The sequence below is a fragment of the Crocodylus siamensis genome, chromosome 9 (genome assembly GCF_052110815.1).
Source record: "Crocodylus siamensis isolate JL-2025a chromosome 9, ASM5211081v1, whole genome shotgun sequence".
In the NCBI taxonomy this organism is placed as follows: Eukaryota; Metazoa; Chordata; order Crocodylia; family Crocodylidae; genus Crocodylus; species Crocodylus siamensis.
Window position 1 is genome coordinate 52,950,644 of NC_143403.1, and position 17,929 is coordinate 52,968,572.

Below are 17,929 nucleotides of genomic sequence, written 5' to 3' on the forward strand. Positions count from 1 at the left end.
AAAAGCGCAGGCTCAGGGGTGATCTGATGGCCACCTATAAGTTTATCAGGGGTGACCACCAGGATCTGGGGGAACATCTGTTCACCAGAGCGCCCCAAGGGATGACGAGGTCGAACGGTCACAAACTCCTGCAAGACCATTTCAGGCTGGACATAAGGAAGAATTTCTTTACTGTCCGAGCCCCCAAGGTCTGGAACAGTCTGCCAGCGGAGGTGGTTCAAGCGCCTACATTGAACACCTTCAAGAGTAAATTGGATGCTTATCTTGCTGGGATCCTATGACCCCAGCTGACTTCCTGCCCTTTGGGCAGGGGGCTGGACTCGATGATCTCCCGAGGTCCCTTCCAGCCCTAATGTCTATGAAATCTATGAAACTACTTGACCACATCTATTTTGGGATGGAAACAATGGCCGCTTGAAGTCTCTGTTCTTTTTTAATTAAATCATATATAAGTAGGGAAGGTACCATGCAAGTTGTCATTTCTAAGTGAATAATTTGGGCCCAAATCAGTACTCTAGTCCAGTGATGAAAACTGACTCAACCTACATGGCTTAGTTTGGATTGAGTCTTGTAGTCACTAATTAGAATCTCTGCTGGGGTTGGGTACTCGTATCCAAGAGAAAGTAGCTTTTATGGGCTACAGACCTTAAAAATCTCTGCAGGCTACTTGGCCACCATGGGGACCTATGTCTCTTCCAAGGGTTATTTCCCACTCAATCACAGTTGCCAACTGTTAAATGTCATTATATAGCTATTCCTGTTTCAGTACTGTACCCATGCTGCAGTCTCCTTTGGGGGGTTGTTCCCTGGGAAGGGTGAATATTAAACTCTCTCCTTTCCTTGGAGGAACTGAGATCTGCAGTACATACTGTAATACCATTTTTCTTGCTTCTTTATGACATTTCAGTTTGGAAAGACATTTGAGGCTGCGTTAAGGTTTCAGCTGGATCAACTGCACTTCTTTGTGCCTCAGTGGAATCAAGACAGCAGCAATTAATATTGTTCACCATTTCAAAATGTATCATGCCAGTGATTTGTGGCTTACAGAGGAGACCTTGTTACTGCGTATTTGCCACCAGATATGTAAAGTGTTTTTGCACCATGTGTGCTTCCTTGGTTAACATTCCAAACAAATCAACAGCAGTCATTTGGTGTTTATGGTTGGTTGAGTTTTCTGAACACCTCCCCACATCTATGGGGCAGTTCTTATCTTAATCTGTACTTCCTAAATTTTATATGGTATGTTCTGATGATTTTCAGTGACTTTGGATTGAGCTGAACTGTAGTGTAAACACGGGGTCACTTTACAGGGTATAGAAAACTTAAAAGATGCACTTACAAGCCTATGACTGAAAACATGTACTAAGCTGTTGATAGTAATTCAGTAAAAATAATGCAGAACTTAGATTCTGCATCTGTCTGAGCCAGTGTGTTGCTGATCACCGGTCTCATGACAGACATGAAAAAACAAAACAAAACAGTGTTTTACTGGAAGAGGAAGTGCATTTGTTTGACCCAGCTCCCCAGTGTCTGTATAGATCAGGTGCTTCAGCGGGGCTTTTTGGCACTTTTATCTAAAGCTGGTTCAATCGACTATTTGATTGAAGTGCCAAAAAGCCCTACTGAAGAATGCGAGCTGTACAGACATTGAGCAAGCTGGGTCAAACTGACACGATACCTCTTCTGGGCATGCGCTGTGCTTGGTGCAGGGGTTTGCCAAGCTTAACGCGCTGGGGTTTGTTTGTTTGTTTGTTTGTTTTGGGGGGGGTCCCCCTCATCTGTAAGCAGCCATTGATAGTAGTTTTTTCTGACACAAAGCTTTCTCACTGCATACTGTTCTGTTCTTTGAAGCAAGAATTACAAAAAAACAATCTATGCTTAAAGTAATTCTTTCCTTTGAGGACCCTTACATCTTTAAAATGATAAATCTAGGCATATGGTTCATTTCAAAGAAGTAATTCTTTCTGAAAAGGGCGGCAACTTGAGGCTACTTTAAAAATTTAGGTTAATTTTTAATTCCTATTGATGTGTACTGTAATACAATATTGTGCATCTCACTGCTGTCATGCTCCTAATCAGTCATTGTCAGCAGGGTTTCAGAGGCATGATGCTGAGATGGGAGTTATTTTTAGGTGCAAGTATGAAAACAAATTCTTATTCACACTTGTGTTGAACTTAATGCTACCTAGTTCCTGGCTTTCTCTTGGAATTCAGCTCCCATCCCCACTCCCCCAATTAGTTTAGATTAAAAGTCTGGATATGAAAAATTGATATTAGTTGGTGCTGCTAGGAATTAGTTGAAGGATGTGTGAAAATATTTTGCTCTTGTGCTCTTTTATATACTGCAGTTCCAGTCCTTCCACTAAAGTCCTACAAAATGTAAGCTTTTTGTTAAAGGAAAAATTGTATATTGTCACAAATATAGGGTAAAACAGATGTATTGATTTGGAAGACAATTAAGTCCCAGTAGTTGTCTAATGTGATATTTTTCATTGCTGTCTGCTTCTAGGTGAGCAGAACGTGGAAGGTGCTTGCAGAAGATGAAGTACTATGGTATAGGTTGTGCCAACAGGAAGGATACCTGCTTGATAACAGCATCTCTGATGGTTCCTGCTGGAAGCTTGCGCTTAAAGATTGTCGGGCCAAAGAACACACTTTAAGAACAAACTGGAAGGTAAAATGAAGAGATTTCTAGAATGGTACCCAGTGACGACTGTGCAGAAAGGTGGGAACCCAGCTCAGATCAGGCATTCTGCTGTTAATGAAATTTGAGCTTCTGTATTGCAGCCTTTTTAGCCAGTATAAGGTGTGAAAGCAACAGAGGGCTTCATGAACCTGTATCCCTATTCTTGAGGTGTTGTGTTCTGTCTTGTTTTCACGCTGGGGATGTGCACTGGTAACTTCTGTGCCTTCTGGTCATATAACCAACAGCTCTAGGGTTGTTTGCAGTGGATGTTTTTAAACATAGTCCTGTGGCCTTTACTTATGGGAAGAGTTCTCAGGGGAATCCATCTATTTGCAGATTGTTCTCTATTCTTTCTAGCCCATCCCCTGTCAGCTCTTAATATGTTGAAAGAGAGAGATCCTTAGTCTGTGGTGGCTTAGAGCTGTCCACTGAGCAGTTAATGTACATGATTCTTCTCAAGTGAATTAAGATAAATGTTCCTCCTCTAGCTGGTTAGTACAGCTTTGCTAAACAAAGCCATATTGATCTGTAGGGTGATAGTAAGTTGCTCTACCCCATCTTTAGGTGATGACAAATTTTGGAGTGGTACAGGGCATGTAGGGGAAAAATACAGGAGATCGTGGCTGTGAAACTTACAGTAGTGTGGTGGAAGGGAGGACTTGCAGAAAGGAGGACTTCACTTCCTTTAGCTTCCACTAACATGGGCAGGATAGCCATTTGATCCCTTAAAAAAGCACTAGTAGGAGAATAGGAAAGTGAATTTGTTGTTAGACAATCCTAGGTCTATACCAATATTATGCTCTTATATTTCCATGCAGAACCGTGTTGGAGCTGTGAGCCAGCTGCAGTATGAATTGGGCAAAGTTCTGTGCAGCGTACATTCTTGTGATGGAGTTGTAATTTCAGGGTACGTATACAATTATTTAATGCTTACATGTAAGGAATTTTCTGCATTGTGAACTCTTGCATGCTGCTTTTTGACTAATTAAAAAAAATCTAGACCGACATAATACGAAACAGTTAAATCTTCCAGCTGCAGTTCTCATCCAGGTTATAAGCACCACCTCCAAGGCAGAAGTAGTTGTAATTCTTTACTACAAGTCCTTCCAGAGTAGCCATATATATTTAAAAATCAATAAAAGGACACTTACTTTGCTAGCTTTGAGAGCTCAGTACCGAGAACCAAACAGATTTTTTTAAATAGTAAATAAAATTTGTTTTAGGAAGTTAAGGAAAGGTCAAATGGAAACAGCAAGAGTCCTGTCTGAATTCTCTTAATTTTTGTTATGTGCTGTAACACGGGTGGAAAAAATACAGCCCACAGGCCGGATCCAGCCCTCGGAGGGACTTTGTCCAGCCTGTGGCATATCCCTCAATCCCACTTGATCCAGGCGCTGTCTGGCCTGTGGTGCATCTCACTGCCCCCAAGTGCACAGCAGGGCTGGGGTGGCTCTGCAGCTGGGCTCCAGTCTTAGCTCCATGGGGACTAGTGGAGAACCTGCGCACACAACCCTAGCCGTGGCCCTGGCCTGGCTTGTCCTGGCTGCCCCTGACTGGAGCAGACCAGCGCACACAACCCTGACCCTGGGCTACCCTGCGCCTGTTCTGGACCTGCCCACCCAAGATAAGCAGTGGCAGCTGGGCAGAAGCTGCTTCTGGGTTTGGGGGAAAAGCAGGCGCCTGGGTTGTGCACTCAAGCTGCCCTGTGGCTCCTCTCTGCAGTGTAGAGGAGCCCCCATGCCCAGCAGCAGTTTCTGTCTGGCTGCTGCTCCTGTTCATCACAAGGAGGCTGGTTCAGAGCAGGCACGGGGGCAGGCTGGCATCAGGGCTGTGTGCACAGGCCCCAGCAGGTCTGGAGCTGGTCTGCTCCAGCTGGGGTGAGTCTGGAGCAGCTGCAGGTGGGTTGGGGCCTGGGCTATGCACGCAGGTCCCCGCCAGTCCCCTTGGGGTGAGGCTGGAGTTGGCTTCCATGGGGCTGAGGCCCCATGCAGCAGGGCTGCGCGCTCAGCTGCTGCTGGCCACTGGTGACGGTGAGGAGCTGCAGGGCACACGGGTTCCAGGCTGTTGCAGGGGGGAGCTTGGGGTGCAGACTGGCCCATGACTGCCTCCAAAACTGCTTGTGGCCCACGGGCCCAAATAATTGCCCACCCCTGTGCTATAGAAACATAGTATTCTTGTTTTATATAGAACCACAAGTATACCTGGAATCTTACAAAATATGATGAGACATGTCCCACCTAAAAGAGCTTGCAGTCTAAGACCAGCAAAACTCAAGGGGTTTTTGCACCAGGGTAGCTGCACCACTGCAAATTCATATTGATTTTACTGACCTAAAAATAACCTAGGAGCAACAGTAGTTTATATATTATACCATGGATGCTTACAGCTGAGTCACTTTCATGCACCAGCATAGTGTATTTATACTAAGAGCCTGCTCTGGTATCGGTCATTGGGACAGGACTAATTTTTACAGGGAAAGCCAAATATATTAGACAGTAAGGAACCACACATAAGAGTGTGGAGATAGGTTATACATGAGAATTCATAGATTTCCAGGAGAGATGGCAAGCATGAGAAACTTTCTGAAAGTGTGGGATACCGAAGAAGTGAATAGTCAGTACTGGGAGAGGAAAATGGAAGAGAGTAGGGTTTAACTTTAGGGACAAGAGAGTGGGGTGCAGCATAAAGTTTTGTGTTTGCAAGAGAGAAGCTGCATTAGTTTTATGTAGGCTTAGGTAAACCAACATGGTGAAACCTGTGGAAACACATAATTCAGATCAATTTTATGTAAACCTAGACACACCAGGACAAATTTTTGAGTATAGACAGGACCTAAGGGACAAGTTTAGAAATGTAAGAAGGTGCAATGTATTGAAGGCAGGAAAAAATTTTTAGTTTGACGTGGTGAAACAGTGAATAGGTACAAGGGGGATTATGAGGAGGCAGGAAGTTAATTTCAGCAGTGGCTTTTTAAATAAGCTAGAGAGAAGAGAGGATTGAAATGGGAGGCTGGAAAGTGAAGGCGTTACAGTAACCAATGCATGAATACAGCTTTCAGTAAGATGGCTAAAAAGAATGGGTAGACGTTCTGTTCAACATGGAAGCAGGGGTTTGAAAGGAGAAAGAACTTAATCTCATGTACCTACTTTGAAATGAGAAATGTGACACCTAAATTGAAACGTTGTTTACTTTCTGTATATAATTCAACATTGCCTGAAAAAAATGAACCTATTCTTTATATTGCATTAACATCAAGGATAAGTTTCATGCTGTAGAAACCTATAGGGAAATAGTTTTGTAAATACAAAATAACTGTTCTTGACTCAAAAGAGAAATTTCTCTCTCTCCCATGACAAGACAACTATTTTTCTTTACTTACTTCCTTGTCACAATGGGACTCTATTTAAGATACAGACCTGAACAGTCTTTTATTAAAGTTAATTTCTTCAAGTTTTGTAGCCACCCTTGTTATTCATCTGTCTTGAACTCCTATGCTACATAGTTGGTGATGATATTACTGTAACCATCCAACTAGATGCAGAATTTTAAATCTAGTAATGATTGGCCCTTTAGAAGAAGACACGCAAGTAAATAGAAATGGTGATATAAGGGCAGTTTGAGGACTTAGTCCTGTCACACTTTAATGTGTAGCGTTTTATGGAGCGTTTTATGGCAATGCTTTGTGTGACCAGTGTGTTTATGTATTGTGGAATTAGAGAAACATGCCCATAAAATATGTGACATCCACATTAATACTGAATGTTTCAACTGGTTATAGAAACGGTTGCACCGTGTAAATTCAGAGGACTCTTGCAAGTTCCCACTCATAATCAACTGTCTTTAAATTGCATGGCTGCTGTATGATCTGAAATTTAAATCATTAAGCGATAGGAACAGAAAGAGAATTTTAGGTTTAAACTCTTACCAGTCCTCCACAAGTTTTCTTTTTGTAGCTTGCTTCTCTGCTTTGTACTCTCCTATTCCCTCTCATAGCCTTCACCTTTACTTTTTTATATAATGCTATTGTTACTGCAGTCACTTGTCTGGCTTTGCTGTCATTAGCAGGACTCCTGCATTCTTCACTGCTGATGTAGAATTTATTATGAAACCACAGCTTGCTAGAGAACCATGTGCCTGCAGTCTGCACTTTCTTCAGTTCTATTTTTGAAATGTTTTCTTTGCAATGCTAGGGGATAGAAACTGAATGTAAGATGGTGCTGTTATATCCACCTAAACCAGCCTGAATTACCACTTTTCAGGTCAAGCTTGAAATCATTTCTTCCGTTTCATGGAATAAATAATATTAGCTGTAGCATCCAGCTAATAGGCCAGAGCCTTGGGTGCTTTCTGGCTGTTTTGCACTGCAGCGCTCCTGTTGAGTTCTGGCCATAAAGTCACAGGTGATGGAAGGTTCCCTTTAGTGCAAATGCAAAGGGAGGCACTCCTCTGATGGTATAGAGCCAAGCCTAGTTGTCACTACTTATTGCTGGCATAGAAGGAAGATATTATGTATGACTAGGATTCCACTCTGCACTGTCAATTCTTGGCTGCTGTTTTGGCTCCCTTGGGCTATACCAACTGACTTGTTAAAGTAGACCTCAGGTTGATGTACCTTTATAGGGATGACGCAACTCTATAGATAGCAGCCTATAGCATGGTGCTATCCTTATATCCCACACCTTGTGCAGTGTGTTCCTTGGTCTTAGCCAGTTATCTTCCCCAATATTTGTTCCAGGCTCCCAAATGCTACTTCCTGTATTTTTTTGGGTGTCAGAAGCCTCAGAAATGCATACATAGTTATGTCCTCAAGTTTTACTGGCCTCATCCTCTTCCTGGCATTTTCTCCAGTGTGCTATCAATTCACATGCAGCTGATTGAAAACTAAACATTTCAAAGCAAATTTAATTTAAAAATAAATAATGAGTCCCCCCTCCCAACTGTAATTATACTGTTTCATGTGCAATCCAATAAAAATGTGTGTTTATTTTTCCTGAGGCTGTTGCATTTTTTTTCCTGTGTGCAGCATTGGAGTTTTGCAGAAATCAGGGCATCTTTGTGATAAAATGAAATTCTACAGAGGTTATAAGGATTTGACTACATGTTTTAGACTACTGAGAAAACGTAACAAACTTAAGCAAGGTTCAACTTAAACTCTATAATAGCATAAGTCTTAAATGGCTGTGAACATAATTATAATCCCTGAATCTTGCATAGTTTTCCAAAAGAGAGTCAAGATCACTCTACCAATCACATGCAGATTCTGATTCTTCCAAGAGGTCCAAGAACTGCTCAGTTGATTTAAAAAAAATCACACTTTTTTTTAAATTGAGACAACTGAGGCTGTTTGCCATTTGTAAGGTGTCCTCATCTTCCAGTCTTGGCATTGTTTTCCAAGTGTCCTATCTTCTATGCTCTGCTTTTTTTTCAATCAAGGGAAATGGGTCTTTGGGGGTCTACAGTTCTCATTTCCTTCTGAGTTCAAAAAGATTTTATTTCAGCGAGCCTTGGCTTGGTATATTGATGTTTTTGGGTCTTTTCTTATCTTTCTTTGAAGTGCAGTGTGTTTGTTTAAATGTTTTATTAATTCTTGCAGCAATAAATAAAACAAGATAGGCATACAAGAAAGTAGCTGCAACTTACTATTTAGTTTAACTAACAATAAAGGAATATGCTTTATCAACTTCTCATAATGAGAAGAAGGTACTTAAATAGGCTGGATACATTGAAGTATCTGGTTGTTGGAATCAAACCATTTTAACTTGCAGTATTGTACTTAATGGCATTGTGCTTTCAAATTTGTCATAAAAATATAATGAATCCAGTGATCAATATTTAGCTGTTGTATTGTTTCAGTAGTACAGAAGTAATTTAATAGCTGAGGTTAACCAAAGTCAATTTACTTCTGGGTGTAAATATAAGTAATCTGTTAGATGGAATGATTATGTCGCTAATCCTGAAAACACTTAGGCACATGCTTAGCCTAAATGTGAATAATTCTGGTGACTTAAGTGGGTCTTATGTACATGAAGCTAAGCATATTGATAACTATATGCAGGGAGTGGATTGTTAAAAAAAAATTGTAAAAGATTATATTAAAACCTATTTTGTTTGATGAAATTTGAATTAGCACTTCAACTGCTTTGAAACATTAACATTCAGAACACTACATGTTGCCCGTTCTTATGTGATCATATCACCATGATCTAATAAATACAGTCTACATGATTTATATTTGTTCCAGCACGTCATGAAAATGAAATAGTGTATCTTCATTTTGCTTGCTGTAGAGGATTTTTTTTAACTTTGCTGAAAGAGAACTTGTACAGGTTACAGATGATCAGTTCTAAGAAGGTAACTTCCTATTTCAAATTCTGAACTGTGATGTGTAAAAGAGGCTTGAATAAACTCTACTAGCCTGCCCAGGTTTGTTTTGGAACCTGTAGTCATTGTAATGGAACTCAAGGAGTTAGAGTCTTACTTTGCGTTCTTGATATGAAGATGGAAAACATGGTCTCTGAGGCCGCTCCCTGTTTGGGGAAATCCATCACTTATTTCCCTGCCTTCTACATTTTCTCCATCCTGCTGCCAAAACCTAAACCAGAAGATGGCAGAATATCAAGGATTGATTTAGCGCAACTTGAGCTGCAAGCTGAAGGTGGCTGCTAACATCTCCTCTTTCTAAAAGAGCCTTGTGTTTATGGCCTGACATCAGATAATTCAGTCTGGCCTGTGTGCAGAGCATCTTGTGTTTATCATTAAAGTTTTATTCAGTGGTTACGATGCTTGTTTTCTGGGTCAGACCTTGAATCCCTTTTCATTTGAGACAGTGGTGTTTGTGGTTACCTCACTCCCAATCAATGTTGTATACACCAGCCTTTCTACAGTTACATGTCTCAAAGGATCCTCTTAAAGAGACACTGACTTTCCCCATGTCCATCTTAAACACTATTGTAGTTTATATCTATATCTATATATATCAATATATATTTAAAAAAATCAAAACCAACCTAAGCATCTTATAAATTGACATAAAAGATTATGTTCATAGTACCTAAATACATCAGGGTTCAATGTAGCACACTTAGTGAAAAGAACTGCTGCAGAGCCCTTCCGTAGCAACCTCTAAAAGCATTCATCAGACTCATCTAAGTGAGTGGCTGTCAAAGTTTTTAGACTCAAGCTCCCCTTCAAAACTTTTCATAATTATAGTGGCATTCCATTTAAAAATGAATATCACTATATTATGGATAATGTACTATAAACATAGTTCTTTTATGAATTAATGTCTTATTACTTGGTTATATAATTATACTACATTTATCCCAGTATTTTCATGCTGCTGGTGGGGAGTGCCCCGTTGCTCTGCACGGCTTAACACATGTTTGCTCCCAGTGCAACAGTGGATTTTCCCACACACGGCCCAGGTCACGAATGGGGTTTGGGAGCTGCTAGGCCAGGCTCTTCCTTTAGTTATCCCAAGGCAATCCTCCCTGAACTCCAACCCTGGGACCCTAATGAACAGAGCCTGGGGGTGCCCAGCTGAGAGGGAGGAGGCACCAGGCTGCACATGCAACATGTGGGGAGTGCTGAGGGCATGGGCAAAAGGATACAAGGCTTGGAGAGGGAAGGGGACAGGTCAAGGGTATGCTTACTTCTGCTGCTGTAATGTAATGCCATGTGCTTTGCTTCACAACAGTAACACCCTAGGAGATAGGTGTGACTACTATCAGATGGAACTGCCCCATGTCCCTCACCTTTTAAGAAGCATGTTGGAGTCAAACCAGAATGAGCTGCTGCAAAAGCAGTGTGCCTGCGTGCGTAATGTAATGCAGACAGCCGCACCACTCAGCTGTATCCGTTTCTCAGTTTGGCACTGATGCACCTCCTGAAAACAGCCCACTGTGGCGGCGGTGTTGTGATACCCCCGGCAGGTTCTCAAGGCACCTCAGTTGAGATCCACTGACCTAAGATAATGCGCACCTACCCAGTAATGTTAGCGGTAGTCTCTTTACTTCATCCTCTTAACATCTACCCTGCTGAAGACGGAGTCATTTATTAATCTGCCCATTTTGATAGCAGAAAGACTCAAAGCCCTACCTGACAAAACTCATTAGAACTGGGGTATTAATAATTGATGTTGCCAACAATTACATTCAGTAAAGTTTCAAGAAATGAAATTGCTTTCTTGATGGAATAACTATTTTTTGCTGTCTGACTGGTTCAAACTTGAATATTCAGGTCCAGATGTCTTTGAAATACATTACATGCTCCATTCAACTGCCACATCCATGTTAATGGTCACTTTGCTGTGTTGCTCCTTCTTCAAAATAACAACTGAAGCACTCCAACCTTTCCTTTATCTCTTATTATGAGATGTTGATCCATGAGCAGTCTAACACTCTGTGTCTATGGAAGTGTGCTTCCTTTGCTGCTGTATTTATTGTTGCTGTACATAACTGAAAACGCTCCAAATCAAGAACACTAGGGAGAGCTGTATTCAGAGAGCTCAGAAATGAGGGGTGGCCTCTGACATTTTAAGTTTCTTCATGTGGGAGAAGAAAGAGTAAAATGCTTTCTATCTTGCATCTTTTACATGTGCTCACATGTCTTTTTGATGTGTAGCACAGAGTCTGATCTGATTTCTGCTGCCTACAAATCCTACTGCCCTTAGAGTCAGGGCTTAGAACCTACCCCACATCCTGGAGTGTTTTTAATTGAAGACTAACACATGTAAAGCTTACATGAGCTGGCTGTTTAGACGTTTCTCCCCCTCCCTGCATGGCATCCATTCCCACTTAGATTGTTTCTTGCCTTAGGGATGCTTCATTTTTATCTTCTTTAGTTGGTGGGGTGAGGAATAATGGAACTTGTCTACTCTGGATGCCAGGGTAAGTCAGCAGATTAACACTTTTTCTCCATGCAGGGCAAGAATGCACCTGGCACAAATGGTATTGCCTCTTTCATTAGTAGAGATGAAATAAGAAGCAAAAGGGGTGCTCATTTTAAACTCATAGAGCAGTAAGGCTGGAAGTGACCTCAGCTTATCATCTAGTCCAGCCCAGGACCAAACCTGTGACCTTGGTGTTACTTGCACCTTGCTTGAACCAACTAAATTAAACCACCCTGCATGACTTGTTCCTGACTGTGGCAGAATCCTGCTTTTGTGTGAAAAAACTTCCTGTCGAGAAGTTTTGCCAGAACTATGGTTTAGGTCATAATAAATGGCATACAAATGCTATGAGAGTGAGATCTGCTGTATTTTCTTTCGCAAAGGTAAGCTCCCACTTGGGTTCCTCTTGGTTAGAAGTGCAGATGGCATTAAATAAAGATGGGGCTTTTGCCTTTTTTAGTTGCTTAGTTATGTAAGAAGTTAGCCCAACACATTTAGAAAACACTTTTCTGCACTTTTTAATACTTCAACTCTGGGTTAACTTGGTTTTGCTATAGAGTTTACTGGGTTACGCAGGCTATATATACTGTGAGGATGCCAACAATATTAACTAGCCATTTAATCCAAAAGAAAAAAATGGAAGTTTTAAATTGACTAAAAAATCCCTTCCCTTTGTAATTACTTAACTTTCACACTCCTCTGGTGTGATACCACCATTTCAGTGGTTCTTTCTCAGGTAAGGCAGAGCCTAAATGTAAAAATAAAACAAAAAGATGTATGAAGGAAGCAAACACACAAGTAACACTTTCATGACCTTTTCCCTCATAGTAAAAAAGAGGGAGCGGGGGTTGGAATCTGAGCTTAATATTGCATCTTTTGCAGGTCACCTTTTAGGAAAGCTGAAAACAGATGACATCATAAGTTCAGCAAGGGCAGATTACAAAATATATGAGGTAGGTCAGGTTACACAAAGTGACAAGTGTATTCTCTTCGCTGCCACCTAGTGAAAAAGAGCCTGCAGGTGAAACCACCAGGAGAAACTTGAAACTGGCTCTTTTAGAAGCTCCCCCTCAGTTTTTTCTGACCATTAAGCTATTGGTTTACCAAAAGCTCTTATCACGTATCAAGGTGCACAGTGCTGTTTTGAGACTCTTTATATACTTAATGAAGCCAGTATGCCAAAACCTGCAGTAGTTCACTTTGTTATACAAAGTCCAGTTTTCTATTGTTGTGTTGTTGGGTTTTTTTGGAGAACAATTAAGACAAGAAGCAACTTCTGTCTCCCTCTTAGAAAACAACTGCCCACCTCCCAAAAGAAACAGTTTGATAACAGCTAATAATTCAGATATTGCATTTTTAGACTGTAATAACTTGATGCCTATGGGCTGTTACAAGTACTGCTTTTAATTTCAGCTAATACTGTACTGCTTGTTTTGTGCAGTGTTGGGCTTTCCATAATACAAGAACACATCTCTTCATATATTCTAAACTGAGCTGTCTTCTCCACACCTGAAGTCTGAAGTTGTTTTATACCACCTTACATTTTTGTCCTCTTTCAAATAATTTTGCTGAAGTGTCGAGGGCCATCCTGCTAATGTTAGAGCAGCAACTATGGTTTTGGTGGCTGTGTGGCACTCTAGTACTGTTAGTTAATTTAGCTTTCAGGATACTTTTTTTTTCAAACCAAGCAAATGTGATATTGGAGGACAAAACTCGCACACGACACAAACCTACCATCTCCATCAAAAATTCTGTTTCTCTTTGGATTTAAGAGAGGATTAATAATCCAAGTTGAGATTTAAACATGCTCCCAATTTTTTTCAAAGGCAGAAACGTATTCAGTTTTGAACGTGACTATACATGGCACACCTAACCTTTAGTAATTCTCTTCACTTCTCTGATTTTTAGTTTGCTGAAAAGCTCTGGGGTGCAGTATAAGTTTTCTGTTTTGTTTCCCCTCCTTTGGAGCAGCAGTTGCATGCCCTTCATAAATTGAAAAGTTGTTTAATTTCACTATAGCTTCTGTAACTATTAGTGCCTGCTCTGCTGAAATACTATTTTGCTACATCTGGCAGTGATTTGCAACAAAAGAAATACATGCCTTCCCCAGCAGCACTCTGTTGGGTATTGTTAACCTCCATTTTCTTGGGGTTGGATCAAAGTGATGCCTACAATGAATTTTCTGGATTCAGTGTCTCGCACTCACTACTGTGATTGCCAAAAATGGCTTGTATCCATAATTTGGCCATAAAATAAAATCTTGGTCTTGAATAAATGACAAGCTACTCAAACTAACAGCAGGATCAAGTCATGTACACTAAAAATGAGAAGGGGCATTTAATTTGGTCTCCCAGTTGCATGATTATTTCAAAGGCTGTTTTTGTTTTGTTTCCCCCAACCTTCTGCTTTGTCTAGTATTGATTTACATGGCAATTTTCCATCACTCCTCTTACCATCAGAAAGTTTTTCCTGATATTCAGATCATATTTCCCCACCCACACTTTTTTTTATAAATACATTTTTCATACTATTCTAGTTATACTCCCATATCCTATCCTAAATGATTCCTCTGCATCCCTGATATTTACATCCTTTAGATGTTTGTAGGTCACTTGCACGGGCCTTGTGGAAGCGATGAAGCTTTTGAAGGATTTGAGTAAGCAAGGCCTTATGTGGATTAGCATGTTTAACTGAGGCTCCCCCGCCCCCAAAAAACCAAAACTGTACACAAGGGTCTATTGACTTGGATACCTTGATTAACTTCATGAAGGACTGGTTAGTTGCTGTTGCTGGAATAAAGATGAAAGATTTGAGATGTTCGATGCACCAAGATAGTACAAAGTGCTCATTATTATTTTACTTGCTTATCAACAGGCACCTGTTTAAATTTCTGAGCTCTGATTATGGATCACTACTTGAGCAAAATTCCTACCGACTTCAATAAGAGTGGTGACATTGTAAGATTTTCATAATCAGATCTTTTGAGTATTAACAGATGGTCACTGACTGCCTGAAACAAAGTTGTTGGGTTTTTGTTTTGTTGATCACCACAGGTACCTGGAAACAGAACAAAATTTGCCTTCTGGAAACTAAAACTAACTGTGAAGTAAAAGTTTTCCCCATCTCTCATTTTTTTTTCTTGCTACATATTTCAAAGAATTGTGAGAATAATAAATTGATTTTGGAGCCTCTTTATTGCAGATGTTTGGTGTTAAAAAGTAGCAAGTTTCTCTGGAATTATGTAGAGGTTTCCCTTGCTTTATGCGGGTTCTGTATGTGCGAATTCGCTCTTATGTGATGACTCTTTTTATACCGAAAATTCGTTACATGTGAGGTAAATTCAGTCTTATGCGCTAGGTGTGGTGGAAGCCTGCAGTCAGCTGCTTTGTACAGTGCATTGTGGGAATGACGCTGTAGGCCAGGGAGCAGTGCCATGTGCTGTCTTTTCCCCTCCCCCAACAACCTCCTGGCCCTGCTCATGCCCCTTGCTCCCCACAACGCCCAGGGTTGGGTGCGGGGCTGTCCCTGGGCCAGGGTCTTCATAGTGGCACCACCCTCATGCCACCCCTCACGTGCAGTGCTAGTAGGTGCGGGGAGAGAGATCCCGCTGTGGGTATGGCAGTGGAGGCGATGGAGGCTGCAGCGAAGACCTGCAGCCAGGGACGGACTCGTGCCCCGTGCCCCTTCCTCACCCCCCATCCCCGTGCCAGCGCCACACATGAGGGTAGCACAGCTGTGAAGCCCCTGGCCCAGGGACAGCCCCACACTCGGCTCCTCTGCAGCACCAGCCCCTGCAGCCCAGCCTAGTCCAGCCCCATCAACATGGTGGGCCAGGAGCTATGAGCCATGAAGTCACCTGGCAGCAGCACCATACTATCTGCTGTTGGTGAGTACCAAAATTGTCTTGTAACAGTGATAGAAATGGGCCTAGGGGTCAGTCCAGTTGAGGTCTTGGAACATCTCCCTATTTGTTACATTGCAAAGTAGGTTCCCTTCATGCGAATTTGAGTTGTTGCGCTGTTTTCTGTTAACACACGTACAGCATAAAGCAAGGGAAACCTGTACTTGGAGTAGTGTACCTGACAAGTTTATATCAACACACTGTTGCTATAGAAAATCAGTGACAGTTGGTCCAAACTATTTCATTGGAAAGATTTTTTTCCCCCCTGTAAGTACTAGGGACACTGAAGGAAAACAGAATCATGGACAAGTAGGGCTGGAAGGGACTTCAGAAGGCCATCCAGTCCAACTGCTTCCTCAAGGCAGGATCATCCCTGTCTAAACCACCTTACACAAATGTTTGTCTAAGGTTCCTAAAACACTGAGACCAGCCCTCATGCACAACTAACTACTAGGCATACTGTCTGAAAAATCACAAACATGCTCTAATGTGTTACAGGTAAAGCAGGGGGATAATGGCACTCAGTGTTTGCTTGCATTGATGCCATGGACTGCATGACTGAACTTTCTGTTTTGAAAATTCTCCTATTAACAGGTTTTTTTTTTCCTTTTGTGTATTTGTCAGCTTACATATTAGTTGCAGTTGTACTTTGCACAAACTCTAATTAGACAGCCATCAATACTGGGGGCCAAAGGCTTACTAACAATGCAACTGTGCTAGCAGTGTCTTAATTGGTTGAGTATAATTGTCATTAGGCAACGATAAAGACATCTGGGGCTCTGGAGAGAAATCAGCCTTCCTCACCCCTTCCCCAGATTTGTTCTGGCTCTTGCTATCCAATTTAGTTAGGCTTTTTTAGTCGGATTTTGTTTTTGTCCAGCTTTTCATTGTTTTCCCTCACATGAAATTGTCTGCCTCTTCAGCACCACTTCATTAGAACAGTGCCTGGCTCCCACGTGTCCAGCTCCTTCCACGTTCGCTTTGCGTTTCAGCGCCCACTGCTGAGTCAGCCTGGAATGTGAGCAAAGACAGGCCATGGGCTTTCTTTGTAACTCCTTTCTTCCACTTTCACCACCAGAGAAATGACTGAGAAAATGATTTACCTCCTTAGAGCTATTAACTGTAAAAAACAGTTAAGTTACCATTTCTGTAAGCAGGTATCTACAAAATTGCTCAAGTAGAGGTGTCAAACTCACCCTGAGCCAGATCTGGACTGTGGGTCTCCTCCCAGGCCAGATTCATGGAGCCAGCAGGAGCTGCAGTGAGTCTGGGAGTGGGCAGCAGTGCAAGCCAGGTATTGAGTGGCAGAGTGGGTGGGGGAACAGGAGTAGTGCTAGGGGAGGAGTGGGCAACAGTGGGGTAAATGAGAGCTGCATCTGCAGAGCCATTGCTTGCCTCCCTGCCACCAATGGTGATATCCATCAGGGGTTTAGGGACCCCAAATTCTGCAGCAGGGTATGCTCCAGTGGCCACCCCCCACCAACTTCCGTAGCTTGCCAGACTATTGGCAGGTCAAATGTAATGGTTCCGTAGGCCAGATCTAGCCCACTGGTCATATATTTGACATCACTGCTCTAGTAAAATTAGTCATGGTTGTTTTTCAGTTTGACTGTAACGTGCTGTCGACAGCCTTGACAAAGTTACTTAAGCATAATACAGTTCATAGTTAAAATGCAAACAAATAATAGTCCCTCCTTAATGAACTGTTTCAAAGGTTAATGTTTGCAAAATTTAAGTGCAAGTGTTAATTGTTAGTCCGTTAAAACAGGTTTATTTACCCAAATCCATCATGCCAGTGTTTTATATAGTAACTTTCTTAAGGTTTATTACAGGAATGGTTTTTCAGAGTTATAACAACATTGCCAAAAAGAATAACTGAGCATATATATAGTCACAGAAATATAAAAGCTACAAACAGTACAATAGCGAAAGAGAGACATTAAGGGAATGTCTTTAGTGATATATATGTTCAACTTGGAAGTTGTCTTCACTGGCCAGGGCCACAAGAAAAGCATTTCCTCATCTGTATTATACCTTGTACTTTGTAGCTTGCAGCAAAGCTTTTCATATTGTGCTGCACTGTTTTTGTGCAAACCACTAAGATGTATCCCAGGTTCACATGCAAAACTCTTCTGGGGTGTGTTTATAGACTCTGCTCATGGGTAATAAAGGAATGAGCTGCAGAAGGGTCAGAAGTCAGCAGGAGGGAATTGTGCTGCTCATGTACTCCATGTGCATGAGGCTTGCAGCACTCACGGACTCCAAACTCTCTTCAGAAAGGGGAGGGCCAAGAAGTAAGTGGGGCCAGGGTGAATCTTGCATCTGGAAGCTCAGCAGAGCTTCTAGGGTTGGTCTGGAGTATTGCTGGGGTTTGAATTTAGGGATTTACAGTATAGATGGTCAGTAGGTATGGACTTGAAGATCACCTTAAGGTTGAAGCTAATGATAAATG

General features: G+C 41.7%; 1 protein-coding gene across 1 annotated transcript in view; it reads left to right on the plus strand.

Annotated features, from left to right (window-relative positions):
- The window catches only part of FBXW8 (F-box and WD repeat domain containing 8), a 70,158-nt gene that overhangs the window by 9,738 nt on the left and 42,491 nt on the right, over positions 1–17,929 (plus strand). The window contains exons 3-4 of the mRNA XM_090062468.1: positions 2,510–2,674; positions 3,505–3,593. Of these exons, the coding sequence (XP_089918594.1) occupies positions 2,510–2,674; positions 3,505–3,593 (254 nt within the window). The remainder of the gene's footprint in view (positions 1–2,509; positions 2,675–3,504; positions 3,594–17,929) is intronic.